The sequence below is a fragment of the Anopheles stephensi genome, chromosome 2, assembly GCF_013141755.1.
Source record: "Anopheles stephensi strain Indian chromosome 2, UCI_ANSTEP_V1.0, whole genome shotgun sequence".
NCBI classification, from domain to species: domain Eukaryota; kingdom Metazoa; phylum Arthropoda; class Insecta; order Diptera; family Culicidae; genus Anopheles; species Anopheles stephensi.
This window is the reverse complement of record NC_050202.1, coordinates 41,352,668-41,374,808: the sequence shown is the minus strand read 5'-3', so window position 1 is coordinate 41,374,808 and position 22,141 is coordinate 41,352,668. Positions and strand designations below refer to the sequence as shown.

At 43.9% G+C, this 22,141-nt stretch overlaps 1 protein-coding gene across 2 annotated transcripts in view; it reads left to right on the top strand.

The window, feature by feature from the left end:
* The first annotated feature begins 392 nt into the window (after positions 1 to 392).
* Positions 393 to 22,141, top strand: part of LOC118506330 — a 164,766-nt gene continuing 143,017 nt past the window's right edge. The window contains exons 1-3 of one of the 2 annotated variants that reach the window (XM_036043300.1): positions 393 to 564; positions 1,626 to 2,038; positions 18,153 to 22,025. In XM_036043300.1, coding sequence (XP_035899193.1) covers positions 18,214 to 22,025 — 3,812 coding nt within the window. In that variant the 5' untranslated portion in view covers positions 393 to 564; positions 1,626 to 2,038; positions 18,153 to 18,213. Of the gene's footprint in view, positions 2,039 to 18,152; positions 22,026 to 22,141 lie in introns of both variants that reach the window. The other variant, XM_036043301.1, reaches the window with a different exon arrangement.

Genomic DNA, 22,141 nt, shown 5'->3' with positions numbered 1-22,141 from the left:
CCATTTTCCGATTCAAAAGCGAAAGCTAGATCGTGTTCCAACAATTCTATCAAAACGGAACGGTAATAGTTAAGCTACTGTACAAAAGATGGCGCTTTTTCATCAGACGACTTAATTTTGTTGTTTGGGTCACTGTTACACACTCGTTTTTTTACGTTTATACTTGTTTTTCTTGATAAAATGCATTATTTTCAAACCATTTGCCGTCTATTTCGATCAATTCAGAAGCTGTACACATAAAAAGTATTTTCTACAACGAAATGGCCGGTAACTGTCACTACCCAGAGCCGTTCAAAGCAGTGTACGAAAAACAGTAGCTGGGTCAGCCCTTCTGGACGTCCGTCAGCGCAGAGCTGTCAGCTAGGGGTTTTGTTTGTGTTGTACGCGCATGTGTGTGCGTGTGTTCGAATTTGTTGGGTTGTCGCAAGGACGAAACAGCTCGCTCCTCCGATTTTCCGTAATTGTGGTGCAACGCAAGCCCCGGAGTGTACGCGGCCGGTCGCAAAGGACGCCGGAAGTGTGCGGCGATCGTACGGTGCCGGAGTACGATCGTCCCAAGCGCAAGTGGGTAGTGTTAAGTGGAAAACAAATTTTCTTCTGTCCCGATTAAGGGGGCGCATCCCCCAGCAGGGCTTTGGCCGTAGGACGGAAAGGGAGAGAGAGCGAGAGAGATAGAGCGTGTGTGCCTCTTTGTGTGCAGTTTCTCGTTCGCTCTTGCGCACGCGCACGCTCCCTCTGTGTTGTGTGTGAGAGTGTTTGTGTGTACGGTGTGCGAAGCCGAGCGGGGAAAAGTTGCATCAAAGCAGGCAGAGTGTCGTCCGAGTGCGTGCTTAGGTGTGCTGAAGCGGGTGTGCTTAGGTGGTAGGAGGCAGAAGCGTGGTCGTCGCCTCCCGCATCTCATCCGTGGCTTTGATTGTGCGCTGCGGTGTCGCGCTGTCCTGTGAACGTGTGTGCGTGTGTCATGGCGCGTCTCGTATCATTCGCATACGCGAGCGAAAAGCTGATTCTGGGTGGTTGGTACGATCGGAAGAGCGGAGATATAAAATAAACATCTCCATTGACGCGAAGTGACAGCGCGGTTGCTGCGTTGTGCTGTGTTGCAGCGGCACCTTGAAGAGCTGCAAGAAGCATGCCGAAAGAAAAGCTATGCCCCCCAAACCATGATGACAACGCCAGCCAGTGGTTCAGGCAGACACGGAACGAAACACTACCAATCGCGGAAAAGTGTCATTTCCATGGATAAAGGCAAGTGAACGAAGCAGTGGGTACTACAATCAAAGTCGAGACATCATCTCACTGCGAGACTACATCACATCGGAAACATTAAAGAAGTTGGGCCGAGGTGCGAAAAGTGTTGAAAGCCAACCCCGCCGTGTGGCCAAATTGCGTTTTGTGGTGCACGTCGGTGCACAGTTGCATCCGCTGTTTGTGCAGTGAAGTCCAAGTGAAGAGAGTGGTGTATTACGAGGTAGTTGGTGGAGGCAAACAAAACGACGGGCATGCCGATTAATACCCAACAAATCTGAATCCGCTTATGCGTGGTTTTGCTCCGTGCAGTGAAGTTCAGCGAGAGGTGCACGAGCAATAAATTCTCGTTCTCGCTTTCTGTTTTCGGCATTTCCCAGTCACAATTGTTGCTGTTGTTCCTGTGCGCTAGTAGCGAGCGTGTTTGTATGTGTGTGTGTGTTTGTGATCAGCGTATGTGGGTTTGTGTTTTTGTTCGTGCGTCTGCTTGTTTTTCTTGTGGGATTTTCCACCCCACACCCACACGAGTTCCCGTCCCGTCGTCACATTCCCCGGGCCAACCAGCCCAGTGCCAGCTAGTAAGGGGAAAGCGAAGGGAGCGCGTGTAGGCCAGGCCCCACTCACCACAAATCATCATCTCGGCTACCCGATGGCGAGAAAGATGGCGCCACATCATGGAATGTAATCTGTTGGTTTCGCGGCTTAAACGAATCATACGCTTAGCACCGGGCGCGTTGAAAACGGATTAATTCTACTTAGCTCTACGTGGTTCCCACTTCTTCGGTCTTCGGAGGTAAGCCACCATGAACCACTCAATCCCAATTTGCATGTTTCTTTTCAGTACTCGATCTTTTAAAATCGTTTTTTTTATTTATTTGTGCGAAAGGAGTGTAAACCACTGCCTGCGGTTGGCTTTATGCCCTCTTTTCTCTCCTCCGAAATGTCCCAAAAAGCGTACTGTCATACGAATCATTACGTACTAGATTGAGAGCGTCATTTTTTTGTTGTTGGTTACAGGATGACGCTATTTGAACGCGTGGTGCTGATAACATGTTCCCGTCACATGTCACACGTATAAAAAGTTTGTCCTTGTTTCCAGTATGCGACTTTGTGGAAGTAAATGGTTTTAATTTGAGCTTCAAGGACATATGACTGGTATCAATACCCATCGGGATCGTTTTTTTGTGCGCAACTGCCTGTACAGCTAAATCTAAAACGTAACTTATCCTTTCAGTCTAGCCCTCAAAGAACTGTTGAACTACTGGCAACTTTTCAGTAGGTTTCCAGTAGACATTTTAAGACTTCTACTTGAACTTGACAGTTGATTGTGTCTTATTTGTTGCAAATGCAGGCCGCAAATAAGATAAGAGCATAAGGGTCACGGGATTAGAGAGTAAACAGTGCAGCAGTTGGAATCAGATCTCAAATTTGCTCGTCTTTAGCGAGACCTATTATTTATGAAAAGGCTCATTCTGCAGTAAAATTGTCGAAATTAGGACAATCTAATCCACACGAGGTGCACCAAATCATCAGGACCCTTTAGAAACGTATTATCTTCCGTTTGCTCAACCGTCAAGCCACTGCTCTTTGTAGATCAAGTCAAAATGTCCCTGGAGTAAATTAAACTCCGCCAATCATGAACTCGAATATAGTTTCGGATGAGCTTTGGTTCCCTTGTGTTGTCTTCCTTGTCCTAATGTGTTTCGTCCCGTGCATGACGTTTTAGTTGTATGTTTCCTTTTTTTTTATTGTATCAGACGCTTCTGGAAAGTCCTCGAGGCATCCAGTTTAAAATAAATAACAATAAATAATAAATAATAAATAAATATCTTCTATGATATTGGTGAGTTGACATCACTGTAAGAATTAATTATATTATTCATATATTTATTTATGTTTGCGTCGGTCCGCAGGACACAATGAGTTAGACATCACTGATCTAAGAAACATAATTAATAATAGCAGAAAGGCACGACGTGGTGTAACATTCATAGAAAATTCTGAAACGAAATCAACCAAGTTGAAAATGCGTTAAGAATCGTCGAGGATTCTTGTCCTTTTTGTGGTTTACACATTCACGAATCCTTAAAAATCCAACCACACAAACATTTGAAAAAATCTTTAGATTTAAAGGATCTTGGCAAAATAAAAAAACTGCAATAGTTATGCAATCGGTCATATCCATTTGTTACCCACCTCAAACGATGAGATTCTTATTTTTACTTGATCGATTTTACGTTCTGCAGGCTAGCCAAATAGGTGATAACTGCAAAAATATGAATGTTATCAACATTTTTGGATTAGTTTATGTGTATAAGGTCCTTTCGGACACCTTCACGATTTCATAATAAACCATACAGCATGGTTGCTGTAAACTATTCCAGAACTGTGCAAATTGAATAATCCAACAAGTTATGGCCCGGGCTGTTAGGGTGCTACTAACTAATCTAATCAAGGTTTGGCACGCTTAGTGATTTGTTAGAATGTGTTCTGGACGAGCAGCAGGTTACTTATAAGTAAATATAAACAAATTAGTGGATAATTAAATGAAAGCATTTTTGGTATAGATTGTTAGGTTCCACTAGGTTCGTGTATTATCTTGCCGAGATAGTGAAACAAAAAATAACCAAAAAGATTTTTTTGTGTAGTGCTTGTGTGGTCTGGGATAAGTAAACCATAATGTTGAAACCTCTAACGAAATAGTATCGAGGAACGCTTGAGGATTCTACAGGACACCGAGCCATATCATTTACGGAGAGGGCTCGATCAGTGGACGTAGGGTTCGAGTATTTACGTAGAGGTACTTGTTTCTTATTTTATTCGGTAGTGCAGAGTAGATTTATGCTGCTAGGCCAGAATAAAATTGGGATGCTCAGAAACACGAAAAGGTCCATGCCAATGTTGCCTATAATTGTCGGGAAAATTGTCAGTGCTCCAAAAACCTCTAGCGACGTCCGCAAAATGAAGTTGAGAGAGATAGTTTCTGGAATTTTGAGACTAAAAGCCAGGAAAAGATATTCTTTACTACCATGGTGATTACCGTTTTGGGAAGGACGTTTTGGGAAGGACATGGAATCGAACTTTACTACAGTGAATACTTCTTCTTCTCAAGCTTGCCATTTCCATTTTGGCTTACTAGACTTAATGATGCTTATAGCTGGATAGTCAGTCCCCACTATGGGGGTACCGCCCAGATGAGACTTGAACTCCGGACCTGCCGCGTGAAGACCGGCGCCGCTGTCGCATCTTCCACCGGGCCGTCCTACACAGTGAATAAGTTAGTCTAATAAGCGCCAAGTTCGTATGCATTAGTGGTTAAATCCTTATGGCTTATCGGCGTAAGTAAAGAACTAAAATCATAACGAAAAGGAGCTTTAATGGAGGACAGGAACATCTTAGGTACAAAATGGAAACACAATCCTTGCTATATTCGGGCCTCAAATTGAAAATTTGTCAATTATTAGTTGAATACAGCACCGAATTTTAGCTAGAGTTCTTCAAAGGCCTGCTAAAATTTCCAATAATAATTGAATATTCGGGGCTCAGTACCCGGATAGTGAGAATGATATTCAAGAGAAAAACAATCTTTTAGAACGCCGTATCTGTAGGTAATAATATACTTTTCTTACTACATCCTGGAGTAAGCGATTGGTCAAAATAAGACAGAAGACCACTTAATTAAGTAAAACAGCGCCGGTGTGTGCACACAGCAGGATCGAGAATCACATGTCAACCGCGTCATCGAGCACAGGGCTGTCTATCTTGTTACGGGACAAATCCTAGTCATAGAAAACCTTAACTGGAAGGCCAAGTCCTTTAGAGGCGTTATGGTCAAAAAGAAGCTAAAGAAGTCAATTAAGACAGCCCAACATCTCACGAGGTGGTAGAGCCAAATAAGAAGTAAACATGAAATTATTATGCCAATTTTTGACTTATCCTTTTTTGAAAGAGTTAGTTTAAATTTAGGGATGGAAAATGGCCATTGTTTATTTATTGATTTATTTATTAACATATGGCTATTGATCAAACTTGAAACTCTAACAACTGTTTTCTATAGTTTAAGGTATCTCCATGAACTATTTTATTTTAAAGCCAGCTCTATTATTAATATGGTTACTTAACCAAAAACGTACCAAATCCTTTTGTCCTTTTTTTGTTCTTTATTCTAAGTCAATGATGTTAATATGTTCAAATTACTCGCTGTTATTATAATAACCTTCAAGCACGATATCGTGAGCTTGGTTGATTTCCATCAGAAAATAGAATCTTGATATTCGGGCATCATGTAAATTTGCTTTCCTAAGCTAGACACAACAATTGAGTTTGTCCTGCATACCGCACGAAACCGTCATATGCCAAAGAAGAGCACGCACTGACCAGAGATACGATTCTGTGCATTAAACGCGATGTTGTTGCAGTTTCCAAAAGCGTCGCTTTTTACAGCACCGCTTCAAAAACTGTGATCAAATTAACCATCACCAGAAGGGATATAGGGTTTTCCCCTTTGCTTGAATGTGTCGAACAGGGTCACAAGTACTGACGGTACCAGAAATAGAACTCTTCTAAACCGCCCGAATGGGGAAACCCATAAAACTGAACTACTGAAAAGGGTAGAAAAATCGCTGCTTCAAACTCAACTCTCACACACTTCACCGCGAAGATAGGGCCGCAGTACCGATATTTTGCTTCCGAATCGGGTGGAACCTCGGTGAAACTCGTTTTTTTTTTGGTCGTTGCCAATTGAAGGACGTGCAATAAATGGTTCGCGTGCAACAAGGATAGTGGATGGTCAGGTTTAGTGGAGTTTCCGGGTCCGTAGTCGTTATAAAAGAACGATGGCGTTTATGTGTCGATGCATTGCCATCTACCCGTGTTCCAGAACCTTGTGGTGCAGCAGGGTGAATGTGTGGTGTGGTTCACTCTGCATTTATGTTGCAATGTACTAGTGGATATTTATTTCACCCGGTCTCATGTTGAGATTTTTTTTGCGGGTATCGTTACTGTTGTTGCTGTTGATGATTGTACAGCGGGAATTTTTCAAAGTGCCCTGTCGATGTGCTACTCGGCTAGCCCATCGGGAAAAAGATACGCGGCACACCTCGCGGGATCATCTTGAGTCCATGTCAAGGGTTTATGATGTATGCAGTCCCGCTGTGTGCCATGCGTTTTGCACCAGGAATCATGACTTTCAACTTCATCTCTCAGGAGTGCCTTGGTGGTGTATGTGTGTTTGTACGTGTGTGTGTGTGAGGGTGTGTGCGCAGAGTGAATTCATTCACACCACCCAAAGCACCCCATCTTGCTTCCGTACGTTCAGCGCAACACACCTGCATAGATGCAGGTGTTGAAACAGAATAGGCCGGCGTTTACTGCTTTGGGCTTAACTAACTGCTACCGGTTTATTTTATTTTTTGTTTGGAACGAAAGGAAGGAAAAAACTACGTACTCCAGGTACGCGAATTGAGCAGATCTTTACTCTTTGCTTCTTTTAGACTATTCGCCCGACACAGTCGCACAGGCTGGCTGATGATGGTGATGATAGTCATCATTAGGTTGGTAGACGATGACACCAACAACTACGTTGTGCATAGCGCTGCAGCACTAGCAAAATGAGTGGCTTCTCCTGTTGCATTCGGCATCCGCTGGTGAAGTACGACGACGAAGGTAGAAAGAAATAGCCTTGCACAATGATGCACTCTGCGTCTGGAGGAGAAGACTATGCATGACTACGGTTGCAGCCGTATGCGTCGCGCTAAATGATTCCTCCCCCTGTTCCGGTGATGCTGCCCCAAGCTGCAGTGGAGTAGCATGAGTGCTTCCTGTATGTTGCTGATTGTCGCTGATAATAATTCGTCTCACTGTCAGCTCCCTTTGGGGAACCGCTCCAGTGCAATCTCTCTTTCATTAGAGTTCCTTCACTGCTGCTCCCTCAGAAGCTAACACAGCGGCAGCAGCAGCAGCAGCATTCCCGGCGGACTTTTTGTTCCTTTTAGTGGTCTCTTGCATCTTTTATCTACCTTTTTTTTATCGCCGTACCCTTCTTTATCCGATCCGCACTTTGCTCTCTGCCTCGCACTGCGGTGGCTGCCACGCTTCGGAATGTGCGCCGAAGTCAAATGGAATAATTTGCTGAATGAGCATTACATGCAGGAAAAAAACGGATACATTCGATCAGGTTGTTCCACCAGAAGATGAAGAAGAACCAAAGGGAATGACCCGGGTAGCTAGCTGTTTCCTATCCCCCCCAACACTGCTTGCTTGCTGGTGGCAATTTCTTTCGTTCCGTTTTGACACGGTTCGGAAGAATCTTGAAACATCATCATTCTTGGCTAATGGTTCTGTAAGTTCCGCTCCACATTTGCGCTTTTCAGTGGCAGAAGAGTGATGGAACAAATTCATAGTGCTTCAGTGGCTGTATGATCGTATTTCAATCATTCATCCGCACCTAGGGCACAGCTCTCGCAGAAAGCAATCGAGTTTAGTGGATTTTGAAGCAATTTGATGGTGGTGATGGTGATGAAGTTCATCAATCGGAGAAGAGCTAATCAACTATCATCAACATCCAATTGTAACGCGAATGCAATAGCAATGGCACCTTCACTGCACACATAAACGCCGCGCCATTGAAGAATGCGGAAGGGTTTAGTTTTTTTTCTTTTTTATGTAAATATTTATCCTTTGTTTAGGAATACGCAAATGTCTGGTGCAATAACAAACTAAAAGCAATCTGATGGCGCGCGAGCACACCATCATCACTGGTCTTCTGGTTGTTGACGAATTTGAGGACGTCGTGCGAACACTAACACAAAAAAGTTGGGCCATGTTTAGGTTATAAATGAACTAACCTTGTCTGGTCGATCGGCGCGCTAACTAAATGTGACAGCTTGCAAACAGCTCGGGCAAGATCTTGAACGGTGTGCCGCGTATCAAGTGAGAAATTAGGTGTTCCTCTACGAGCGTATCAAGTTTCTGTCGCCGGCCAAGGATGATGATAGATATTTCTCCGATGGCATAGATTGCCGATACGGTAGAACTGTGTGTAAAGACTTAATGACTAAGAGGCCTCAAGTATATAGTATTATATAGTTTTGGCAATATTTGGTTAGCAATATGGCTTCAATATGGTCTATCATTTCTGGTTTTCTTGACGGCGGTCTGAATAGAATTTGGTCTCCGGTGCTGTCGTGTGAAGATTGGCGCCGCTATCGCTTCGGAAACGGGACTTGCATCGCGAGTTTGAGACTAATTAGTATATTTTCGGGGAGTACTAGAGTTTGTTGATCTTTGTCGACTAGAGATGGAAATTATCCCTCTTTTCAAAGAGTTGAAATAGAGTGTAAGAGGGGTGTTATAAGTATTTGAATCTTTGACTCACGCTTTAGAGATTCATTAAAAAATATCACTCTAAACTTCTTCTTCTTTGGCCTAACAACCACTTGCCATGCCTGCCATTTCTGGCTTACTAAATTTAAAGATACCACGTACTTGGATAGGCAGTCCTCATTTAGGGGGAAGGGTCCTCGGATGGGATTTGAACCCCGGTTCTGCCTTATGAAGACCGGCGCCGCTGTCGCTTCAACTACCGGGCCGCCCCTCATTCTAAACTAATCCTTTTATTACTTCTTTGGTTTCCATCTCACTCTCACTCTCTGTGGTGATTAGTGACTCATTTCTTTTGATTTAAACTCACTCTCACTCTCTGTGCCGATTAGTGACTAGCTTCTTTTAACAGTCTTAAAACATAAGTCATGAGTGACAAGAAACACTCACTCACTCACTCGCTCTTACTCAGTGTGCACATTACTGTTCTCGAAGCTTTACAAGTTGAAGTAGAATATAGTATATGTTATGGTACATCAAATTGTTGAACTGTTTAAGTTTAGAAGAATTTGGGAGAATTTACATGCAGTTTGTAATAAATTGCTAAGAATTTTGTATTCACTACGAAGGATGGAACTCGGTTAGCATAAAGCTACTAGGACAATCTCTACTCGGCTTATAGTACATGAACTTGATGCTTGACTCAGTTAATTCGGGTAAAATTTTCTATTGGTTTCTCTGTTGATTCCTTCCAATCACCCTTTCAAAGTAATGTTATCTCAAGAGGGTCTTAAAAGATTCCAAGCCGCTTTGAAAAGAATCTCGACTTTCAGTTCTACTTGAAAATGTTTTGCTTCATCTTGAACATAATCTAGAAATAGCACCAACCGCGCTAGATCATCTCGAAGACCCCATGTATTGAGCATAAATCGGTTCCTGAATCTTGCATTTCGTTTTATCGACGAGAAGGCTAATAAATTGTTAACATCCATCATAAATACAACATCTATTCCAACACCATATTGCTGTCTAATGCTTATTACTTTCGCTATGCCTCCAACTCTTCAAGTAAGCAAACCCCAGCTAGAACGAGAACAGTGCTCCCAGGCCCAACCTTTGTGCCGATATCAGTGAATAAAATATTTCCTTCGCACCAACTAATCGGTTCCCATTAATATCACATTTTCCGGATCTCCGGTATCCACCGCCCGAGACCATTTCCCGAGGCCTATCCAGTTTTTGTTTCTAGCAGAGAGCCCTTCAAATGTCGTCACTTACATTGCTACGCTCGTTTGTTCGGAAGCTTCTAGCTTCTATTAGTAAGGGAAAGTGAGAGGGAAAAGTAATAGGCTGATTTTTCATGTTACAAAAACAGCAGTCCGACCAACCCTCTAAAATTCTTGGTCCCGTTTTATGTCCGAGGGTGCGTTTACACTTGTGTCCTACATTTTCTAACGAGTGGCACTGCATCGATTTGGTTCATCTTTCCCTGGAGTAGGCCGCATTTTCCTCATCGAGCGGGGTGCAGAACAGGCGCAATGATTTGGGTATCGGTTTCTTTCTTTCGCATTATCGAAGTAAATTACTCCCGATTATAACTTTATGGACTTTGGGGAAATCGATTCCAACTTTAAGGAGACGCAGCCAGCCGATCGCAGTCCGACTATGGAATTGATGGTAAAAGTTGTTACACTCGACAGTTGGTTGGGCCGATTTTCATCGGCGTTCGGCATTTTTTTCGGTTAGACTCGATGCCCGGTTTTTTTTTTGCCGTTGCCGTTCGTTATCATATTGCGCTGCTCACCTTATTCGTGGGTCCTTCAAGATTCAGGGATCGATTTCTGCTTCCTTCGGGTTTTTTTGCCTGTACGGTTCAGCATTTCAACAGCTCCACAAATTATCACCCATTCCCACCGCGAGCCTTTACGTTGTTGATGCTCCATTTTCGCCACGCAAGTTCTCAGGTAGGCGGATTTTCTTTTTGTTGATGAACCCCAAGCGATTGCAACAACAGTAAAAAAAAAACTGTCCAGACGGAAGAAAAATTAATCCAAGAATGAATTCCAAATTGGATAAGGATTATTGGAAAATTTACCGTCAATTATTGATTCTCACCCATTTTCATTGTGCCTCATCATGCCCCCCCCCCCCCCCCCTCCGACTCTGGACTGGACCTTTTCCAGTGCGGTAATGAACCTTGGAGCATTGATTTGATGGCGAAGGAAGTTATTTTCTTCCTCGGGTCGAAAACGTGGACCGGTCAAAGTTTAATTAGCTAAGTTGCTGATCTTTCACTTGGTTCTGGGTATTGGAACCTGTCAGGTGGTGGTTGCACCATTGGCCATTGGCCTCATCGTTTTGGGCAATTTAGTAGTTGTTTGACGGAGACTGACTATTTCGCATGGTTTATTTCTGCCTCCCTGTTTGGTCGTGTTTAATTTCATTACGATAGGCCGATACGATAGGTTGTATTGTCTCTGGAGACTTTTAGTCATATCATTAGGCGAAAATTTATCGTTACTTTCGATGGTATTCTTCAAAATGTAGGTCTTCATCGTATCTCTTTCCGGTTGATATAGTATGACGCTAAAAGACTTGTATTAATACCATCTACGTGAGAAAGCTATAAGTGTGGATGATAGGGAGATAAAAACCTTTCCCTTTCGGCCTATTTTGTCGGGACTGTATCGTTGTCCTTCTTCTCATTCGTTATCGGACTCGATGTTGAGGAAGCTTAGAAGATACTTCCGGCTGTAATATGGGACAAATGTTTGCTGAAGCTAACACTCTTTTCTATGTTGATGATCGGGAATTATAAGGTGTTAAGATCTTTCGATTGTACTTGTAACATAACTATGCATATATTTTGATTTAACCGTTTGAACAAGCAAAGTTAAGTTATCACTGGTAAAGTGAAAACTTTTTAGCATTCCTTTATTTCAACATGCCACTAAAATAAACTCACACGCAGGTGCATTCCTCGAAGTAACATGAAGAAAACAACTTTTGTTATCGGTACATCGTCCCGTCTCTAAAGCAAAGACCGAAGCGTACCACCGTCTCGTGACTTAAATCTTTCATTACTTCACTGCCTCTCGACGCTCCGGGTGTTCCATTTCGCAGTCGCAAAACGGCCACAAACCAAACATGGTAAATGTTGTAGAAATACTCATTTGCGTGACCAAATTGGTATGCAGTGCAAGTTGAATGCAAAAGCATCAACAAAACAGAAAGGTCTATTGTTTGCGGTACGATTGCATGTGTTGCATCTGAGGTGTGGTACGTATGGCGTTTTTGGTTCATTCATTCAAATGCTGCTGTTTTCAGCAGAAAAAATCATTAAAGGATGCAAAGGGGTTCAGGAAAAACACAAGTAATTTGTTTGACCACATCCGAGAGTCCATCTTTGTGGTATAAATGTGTCTTTGTCGGTAGTTATTACCATGAGGTTCTTCTGTTCTCCACTGTATACCAAGAAAATGAGATGCTTTTGAATCGAGAAATTCCAAATTGGCTCGTACATAAAAGTATATCTTACTGTTCCTTGATGGCCATCCAGTGAAAATCGAAAGGTGTTTTGCTCTGCCAGGAGCTCCCTTTTTGTTGTGGACGTTATGACGAATCTTCTTGAATACTTGGCCTTCAGGGTGCTTTAAAAGTGTGTTCGGCAACGCTGGAATTCGTTGATAATAGCATGGTAGCAGTTGGCTTCTATGGGCTTACCATATTTGAGGAGGCCAAGATTCCATTCAACTCTTGGGATTGCCCAGATGTCATGCATTGATGAATCTCAAAACAATACCGGCACATCTTGGGTTCTTTTATTTTATAAGGCCGATTACTACATGCCTTTATAACCATCCACAACATGAATTCCCACCGACCTGATGCTCGAGGATGTGGTACGGGGCATGCAAAACATGGTGCTCTCTCATCTTCAGACATTTGGCGTTCCACTTAGATCCGTATCTGTGTACGTATGGAAAATGGTCCCAAACTGCGGCGCAGTCCGCAGCCATGTCTTGGTGATAAAGAACCAGAGGATCCACCCAAGGTCGTCAACGTTCGGGGTTTACGTGATCGAAATGTATTTTCGTTCTGAAATATAGTACCGGAATCGCCTTTACACATCGGTACCAGCAGTAACAGAACGCTAGGCTGAACACTATGGCCGGGCTAGGCTGGTGGAATGTGGGTAGATGGATGAAAAATTGTCGTAAATAATTCAGTACAGTTGCGTAAGAGCTATTTTCGCGCGCCGTTCTTGTACGCAGTACGATGGTCTATGGGTCTCAACCCCACGGGAATGATTCATGGAAATGCGCACGGTGCCTTCCCCGTGGGACGTTGCTGCGTGGCTGTGAGTGAAAATGGGAAAAAGATTTTCCGTAATGCACATATTTTAAGCAGCTGCGTATAGGGAGATACACTTTCAGCGAATGATATTGATTTGATGTTCGATAGGCGACACTTGTAAATTCTTATCATGACCCTTTCTACACTTTTATGCCGGGGAAGATGAAAGTGGTTGTTGTATTAATACAAAACATATTGATGCGAGATGTTGGTTCATTATGTATATCTATTCTTGAAGATGGACCGAGTGCATGTTTCGCTTTGATTGATGGTAATTGAAGTCTTATTTTATGCTCCATAGCATAATCGATAAACCAGTGATTGGGTGCAACTGACCTACTGGAAGAAAAGGACTAAGGCCTCCTTATTCAACACTCAAAGCATTAGTCCTGCGGCCATAAACTATAGTAACTCTGCGATACAACGGCTGCGTACGATGCAATACTGTTAGAGGTTCAGGAGTTACCTGGATAATTGCTTCTGTGAAATTTTAAACAAATCTAACAAAAAGCTTGGATATATTCTTCGCCATACTGCTAATAACCGCTGTATAAATCGTTGGTTTGTTTCATGATCGAGAATTAGCAGTTCAGTAGTAGTAGAGTATTAGTAGCGACAAGATACTCATTGCTTGTTATTTGTATTGTTGTGTTGAGTCTTACGCTGTTGAGTTAGATGCACCCGATCGATTAACCAGATTTATTTTGGATGTCTTTACTACAATATTAAGTTACTATATACCACATAGAACCGAGCCGAATGGCTGAAACCGGCGATGGCTCTTACATTTAATCTGCGTTACGTGTTGTTTGACTGGCCCTATTCAATCAGCTATACCAGACTGATTGTTAGTCTTGTATATAACGCAACAATAACATAACGCTATATGTTTATTTATTTAAGTATGGTTAAGTATCATGCTAATCCGTGACATTCAGCTAATGATCTGTTCTTACAATGGGTTAAATCCCTGAGCAAAGCAGTAGCAAATCGTTACCTGTACGATGCTAACAGCTTGGCTAAACAGCCCAAGTGTGTTTGGTGACCGTGGAATTAAGCAGAAACTGATATATAACATTCAAAATGTATTGCCTAACGGCTTTGGTCGTTGTATATTTTGGAACCAACCTTCAGAGCACTGGTTAAATAAAGCCTACCAACTAACCTCGATTAGTTACAGCGATTTTTTTTGGGGAAATCTCTATTTGAGCAACTTACTCAATTGGTCTGCGGGCTAAGTTCATGATCTTTAAGGCCCACATCACATTTCACACCATCGTATGTTTGTTTATAAATTATTCTAGTTATAATACGTACAGCATTTACATTTGACACAAAGCTCCCAAATTGCAAATAATTCCTGTGAAGGTACCTAATTTATAAAAAGCTAATATTCATTGTTTGACCAACTCTCTCGCCTTGCTGGACTTTCGCAAGCGAAGTATCATATTCTTTTAATATTGTTATGCCGCACACATAAACCCTCCGTACTCGTCAGTGAGTAAGTGAAAATGGGTTCAAACATATGGGTGTAAACATGACACGGTCAGTAAACAAATTTGTGTCGATCGAACCCATGCCACGACACTCCCCGGTGGCGTACCTTACTTCTTGTCGGTATTGTTGTCCTATTTGTGCATCGACGTGAAGGCGCACGTTCGAAACAATTTCGTCCCGTCGATGCCCGAACCTGATCCAATGCGCCACTGCATCATGTAGAAACAGGAACCACCCGACCCGGGACATGTCCGTGGGTCCGTGGATCACTGCACGCGATTATCATTATCGTGGCGCTTTTCGTCGGTACGGCGGACGATCGGAGGACCGTTGTTTGGAACATGCAAACATGAGTCACGTGCATATTTATTCAATAAACATTACGCGTTTGTTTCAGAGGCCTCCGCGCGCTGTCGTTTGAATGTGAGACTTTTCGACACACAGACACACACACACAACATCGGCGTACTTATCGGACGATGGGCTCACTTCAAATGGAGGAGAAAATTAGGTCTTTCAATAGTGGAAATGAAGTGTAATTTGTTGTTGTCTTTGCTTTGATTGCAAGTGTGCTATTGAGTGCGTCCGATGGTATTGGTTACATTCAATCGGTGGCTTGTTGTCATGTAGAAATGAGACATTCTTTCAATGTTATGTGAGAATATTTTGGATGGGTGTCATTGGAATTGTTTACTTGTGTCATTTAATTAAGTAAGATGTGCTTCTTGTGTGGTCAATAAATAAAGATATTATACGAATTTGTTTTAGCAGAAAGTGTTTTGATACGCGCTTTTTAGTGAAATACAGATAATTATTAATATCTATCTACGATCTCTCGGGGTAAAAATGATAGACTCCTGAATCGAGAGCCTTGGTGCGACTCGAATCCATCTAGCATTGGGCGATGTGTTGCTTTGTCTTCCCTGTTTTGGACTATTTTGACAGACTTGCCTTTAGCGCTGATCTTCTTAATGGTACTATGCGTTACCCAGCGTTGTTTAATTCCGTGTTTTTGAACGTGCTTACCAGAACGCTCCGATCTCGGGCAATGCTTGCTATCACGCAGCCCGAGATCATGTTTGGCTCTCGTGACCCACTGGACTGCTTGCGTTGAGGCGTTGGATGGAACCCGGATTACGGGCGTTAGAAATAATAGTAGTGACGTTATCTGTTATGCGTTAAGACATTTGAATTGTTGTTTTAAAATTGATTTAAAGCATCGAAAGTTTTTTGATCATCCAAGCCTGTTGATTATTAATTGAAATCCAATTCTTTATCGTTCAGGTTAGTTTTTTTAAGCGATGTACCTTAGATTGTAACATCACCTTCATATTGTGTTCATTGATTCCCATGCTTATGAACCACTTTTACGCTTAAAACGTAGCATCTCTTCCTTAATCCTCAACATCAACAACCGAGCGAAGGCTGGAAAAGCATCGCTTAAAAACTTGATTCGTCATGCCACCAATTATGCTCGCGCTCGTTTGTTTGTATAGTGCGCGGGCAGAAGGATGAAATACCGTCTGAAAGTGAGAAAAACAACATTGAGATGAGATAATTAAAGCTTTCCCAACGCAGACGAATGGGAAGAGCAAACATCATGCACGCTGGGTCGGTCGGTCGGTTGGGCTCGACCGGATGAGTGCGCCAGAACCGAACCAATCATACATTTGCATATATCGATAACTGACAGCCTGCCGTGTGCTGCCCGTGTTGCGAGGCGGCAATCCGTCGGGCAAACCGGTGCCCTGATGATGTGTAGGAGAGGAAGATTTTCCCGTCCGCTCAATCTCTGCCGAACTACCCGGTTTCCCGGTATGTCGGGCGATTATGTGTGTACAAAATGCACAAAATTGAATAATTGCCGCTATCTGGTTTAATGATCTTGTTGTGGTTTTAATTATCGTCCCAGCCGGGTGTCCGTGTCGGTGGCTTATTGTAGCGGCCTATTGTTTGGTGTTATTATTCGATCGCGGCTCAAACCCGGTTGATGCTGGTGGTTGGCTCCTGCCATCGGCATACTTTTGTACCTACCTCACTCTCCCATCTGTAACGGCACTGGGAATTATGAGATTGAAACGTTTAGCAGTGGTAGGTGATGAGTGCGCGTACATTAAGCTCGTCTCACCTTGCGCATGCAACATGCACAATGTTGTTTGTTTTTATCAGCCACACTTTTTTTAATTGTGTTATTTATCTCACAGCATTTTACAGCCGGTTCGCTTGAGAAGATGGGTACACAAAACTCATTCCGAAATGGCGAATGATTTAAATACTTAATCGTTGCCGACATCTACAGATCACAAGACATCGTCAAGATGCTTGGCAAATATCTTACTAATTTCATTACACACCCTTGTGTATGATTGCCCGCCAATTGTGCCGGTTAACGAGAACGTGTGTGCGCTCTTCGAATCATGTGCAGCTTGTGCTGCTCAAATTTAATTTTCCTATCAGCGCCTCACATGACAGGCTGCGGCACCTTCAAACGAACGTTTGCATACCCTTGCATCAAAAATTAATCAGCCAAATTTTATCCCTACTCTAATGGCTGTGATTTTTCGCCACTTTCTCATAAATCATTCATTAATCAAATTCCAAGGAAGCTCACCCAATCGTCGCTCTTTTTCGGCGTTTCCCTCGTGTAATGAGCGAGGATGGGCGTTTAATTGGAATGCTTATCATGCAATGAAACTGACGATATTAGGTTGCGAGCAGTGGAACGTTGCGGTGCCCTTTTGATAAGTTGGATAAGACGAGGGGGTTTAGACATCCTTCTTTCGGTGGTTGAAAAGTTTGCTAACATGATTTACGATCCTGCGGTAATGGCACGTATGGTGTGCGCACTCTACACATGACAATAGGATTTAGGGTTCAAAATAATTGGTTTGGAATAATTGTGATTCTTGTTGAGAGTAAGAGTGCGAGCTTTATGATAATTGTTAAAATAATCTTTTTACGGTGCTATTGTGCCTTGTTGGTTTCATAAATTAATAATGTACTAATTTATTTCATTGATATATGTATATATTTTTTTGTAAATCGTATAGCAATAAAACTGCCGACAAGGGTGGTAGAGGTGACAGCGGCGTCGGTCTTCATACGACAGGACTGGGGTTCAAATCCCATCCGGACCGTTCCCCCGTAGTGAGGAGTGTCTGAGACTGAATAGGCTGGCATGACCTTAGAGGGAGTAAGGCCAAAAAAGAAGAAGGATGTTAAAAAAAATACTTAAGATAGTTTGAAAGAATCTTATTAGGAGTCGAAAGATTTAAATTAATGATATATCCTTTCTAGTTTTTCTTCAATAGTCTCAACGGTTCATTCTGTTGTAAAAGTGACAAAATAATTAATACAAATTAAGCAAGAGGTTGACTAATCGGTACACGCTTTCCAGTCTATTTTCAATAGTGCCTCAACGTTTATTTCTGTTGTAAAAGTGGTAGTGGTTTCTGTTGTAAATAGTTAATGCAAATTGAGCAATAGGATGACCAATCGGCCGAACATTTGAACGGAGATTTCAAAACAAAAAGTATAATTGTGCGAACAATTTTAACAAAGACTTTCTTGAAAACTTCTGAAAACAATTGATACGAAAGCTGCAGAATACTGAATTGGTGAAAACTGATAGAAAATAGCTTTATCATCTTGATTACAAGATACTTTATTATTAAGAAGATTTTTTTTTCTATATTGCTGACCCTATTTTCATTTATGTCCTCTTCTCTCTTTAGGAAGCACTCTTACCCACGCATCATCCGCACTCAACCAACCCCTGCGCTAAGAGATTTCAGGATGAAGCCGAAGAAGCAACAGCCATCAGCAGCGAACGAAAAAAAACCTTCCGGTAGTGGTGCGGCAACGGGATCGTCTGGTAACGTATCCGATAGTACGGTTGGAGCAGAATCAAAATCAACACCCAACACCAGCTCGTCCAGTTCAACAACGGCACCAGCTAAAAAACCGGTCAAACGTTTGCAATCTAAAACCAAAGAAAGTGTATCGAGCTCATCGTCTGGATCGGCAGTTCCAAATACGAACACTTTGGCAACTACCGCTGCTGGGGGAAAATCAACAGAAAAGATATTCTCTAGCGTCCAGCAAAGTGCAAATCAACAGCAATCGACATCCAGTAAATCGAAACCCTCCCCAGTGAATGCTGCAAAATCGCCTGATACGCCGGCGTTGGCCAATACATCTAAAATACTCCCCACTGGTACAGGCTCAGTGGAATCATCAAAAGATGGCACTACTAAGGCTATGGTAACAGAGTCAGTAACAAATACCAGTACATCATCATGCTCGACCACCGGAACGGCAGTAGGAAAACCGGAAACATCGGTAAATTCATCTGGAAAAGGCAATAAGCATGTCGTTAAACCGATTAAATCAGATTCGGCTAGTCAATCGGCACTGCAGAACTCTGCCAAAGGAAGTGTCAAGGACACGCCGGATCGTTCTAGAAAACCGACAAAAGAAACGGGCAGTGCATCAAAAAAGTCAACCGGCTCGGCGGAAAAAACGGACGCCGGCAAACGAAAACAGCAGTCTGGCAGTAATCCTGCATCAGGCTGCGGTGTAGCTGGTTCTGGAGATGGACGGGCCGGTCCAGCTGGTCCGTCTATTACGTCAGCATCGATTGATTCGAAGCTGCGTGAAAAGGAGAAGAAAATTCAGAAGGAGTTGAAAAATCTCGGTGTGCCGGACAAAACGATCAATCAGTCGATTGACGCGGCATATTTGCTGGAGTCGGCAGTGGAATCTGTCGTCAACCCGTCGATCAGCGAGATGGTCAAGACGAAATCGCGGACGACTGTGGCCCAGGGCAAGTACGGTGGTGGTGGTGGTGGAGAGAGCATTATCGGAAGCGGTGTAATGGCAAGAAAATCGTCCATAACATCGGAAGAAGGAGGAGTGGAAGGAGAGACGGAAAAACCATCAAAAGAATCGGCCTCTGGCAGCGCTGGAAAGATTAAGAAATCAGTAACGCTGAAGCTAGACCGTCAGCCAGGTGAAGGATCGAAGAAAATGAGTGGCAAAGGAACAGCGCTGAAGGAAGCTGGTGAGAAACTTACGTCGAAAGGTGGACGTAAGGATGACAAAGCAATGGCGGGTACTTCGGGAGGTGTGAATGCCGCTGGGGCAAAGACACTCTCCGGCAAAGCGTCCGGCCAGGGTGCGAAATCTAACAAAAAGGCTAACAATGCTTCTGGATCCAGCGAGCCGAAGCAAAAGAAATCGGGCGTCGCTGAACTTGCGCCAAAAGGAATGGAGCAGCAACAAATGGACGTAGCATCCGAACTGCCAGTTGTCAAACAATTGTCCGAACAGGAAGGAACTATGGGCATTGGCCGGGGTAGTTCTATCGAGCAGGAAGATCACGAGGAAAAGAACGAAGAGGTGCACATTAGAATAGACAGTATAGTGAAGGCACTGGAGCGAGAAGACATTGAAACGCCCAGTGGCACAAAGAAAGAATCTGACGCGGAGACAAGAAAGGAAGAATTAGCTGATGGAGCAATAGTTGTTACACCACCGGCAGTTTCTAGTGATGGCAAGGCTACGAACGATGGAAAAACAAAAAAGCAACCGGCACCACGCAAGCCACCCGCAAAGAAAGACGGGCCGACGGCAACTGCAAAAACCAAGGCAAAAGAGGCGAATGAAAAGAAAAAAGCGAACGCAGTTGATCAGGCCAACAAGAAGGAGGTAAAGTTTCAGGAGCAAACTCCTGCGTCCCCAGCAAAGCGAAAGTATGTAAAGAAGCCTAAAGCTGGTGGCACCGCGGAAGATGCTGCCACTGGCGAAAAGCCAGCCAAAATGGCAAAATCAGCTGCGGCCAAGAAAGCTTCCGTTGCTACGAGTAAAGTAAAACAGACAAATGCAAAACCGAATAGTAAGACTCAAACTACACCCTCAGCAGACGCTAGTGGTGGAACAACATTGACAGATGCGTCAAAAGATGATAAAGCTGTCGACGCGTCCGAGGGATCAGCCAAAGCACAGGCAGCAGGTACGATTACTACCGTACCGACCCGTGACCGTTCGTCGACGGAAAACGATGATGATGTACCGTTGCGGCAGCTTCAACAAAAACAGACCGCTGTTCAACCTGTAACGGACAGCGCTACGGGGCCAAGCAAGGACAAACCTACTACTACCGGTCAATCATCCGCGCAAGAAGAAACTGTAAAAAGCGCACAAGATGAAACAGCAGAGAAGGAGAAAGGCGATCGCACCGAAATTGGTCCGGAGCTGAGTGCACCATCCAGTGCGGCCGGTCCTATACTTGCAGGACTACTAAAGAGTACGGGAAAGCAAGGAAAGCGGCCGTATGTTCGCAAAAATGCAACGAGTGGAGGAAGTGGTAAAAACTCTAAAGCAGTAGCAACCAGCAGTTCCTGTCCTATTCCAACCACGCTGTCCGAGGAATGTCCTTCAAAGGAACGCAAATTGGAAAAGAAGGATGTGTACGATTTTGATGATTCCGAAAGCGAAGTCGAAACACCCGTCAAGCCCGGAAAACCAAGTTTCAAACGGAAGTCTTCGATGGACATTAGCCAGTCGCGCGAGGACATCTCACGCGACGCCGTAGAAGATTCACAGTCGTTTAAACTGACAGTGGATGACGGTAAAAAGGAAGAGACACCAGCGGTCGCCACCGATGCTGCCGATGGTGGTGTTGTTAAGGAAAAGTGCAATGATGAAGATGAAACGGCGAAGCGAACTGTTCCGTTGAAGAAACAGAAGCGAAGAATAGAAGCGGCATTGTCAGAATCGGCTGCTTTGTCGAAAAAAGAGCAAAAAAGTGGCGAATCGTCCGAATCCGAGGAAGAACAGAACGATGCTGCTGATCCGGATGCGCCAGAGATGAAGACGAAAAAGAAAGTAAGCGCGATTGGGAAAAAAGTCAAACAAGAAACGAAGGAAGACTCGCATTCCTCCGCAGATGAAGCGGACGACGACGAAGAACCGGGTGTGGGTGATGGAGATGAGGACGAGAACAAGGACAGTGCCGATTCGGACGGGTGTTCGTCCACCGATACCGTGAGGACACGCGTCGCGAAAAAGCGCCAGTCGGCAAAAAAGCGCAACGTAAAGCTGTATGGTTTCTGGTCCGGTCCGAAGCGACACCGTGTAGCGTCGCTGAACGCGCTGGCAAAGGTGCACTGTCTGTACGAGAATGAGATGCGCGGTGCGCTCGAATCTAGCCTGATGAGCCAATCGAGCGGGTCGCGTGTCATCCGCACGATCACGAAGGATGGCGAGCGCATTAAGAAGGAACGTATCTGCCCGGAGGAAGAGAGTGCTGGCGAGGAGAGTCGCTCCGGGGAGACGATGTGCGGCGAATCGGCAGAACCGGGCACAAGCAACGAGCCGGAACAGAGCAAAAGCAAGGAACTGGAGCGAAAGGAGAGCGATAAGAAGCGCGAAGAGAAGAAGGAATGCTTGAAGCAGGAACGGAAGGAGGCACCATCCCAGCAGCATAAGCAAACGGAGAGTGTTGCCCGCGAGGAGCCAAAACCGAAGGTCAAAGAGGAAGCGCCCAAAAAGGACAGCGATCAAGATAGTGCGGAATCGAGCGAGGAGGAACCAGTTGTTATGAGGTAAGCGATTGCGTGCCGATGAAGTTGTGTAGAGTTTGTTCTGCTCAACGAGAAGCAGAAGCTGCTTGGCCGCCGAGCGCCGTCAGAGATTACTATCGGTGTTCAGGGTTCAGCCC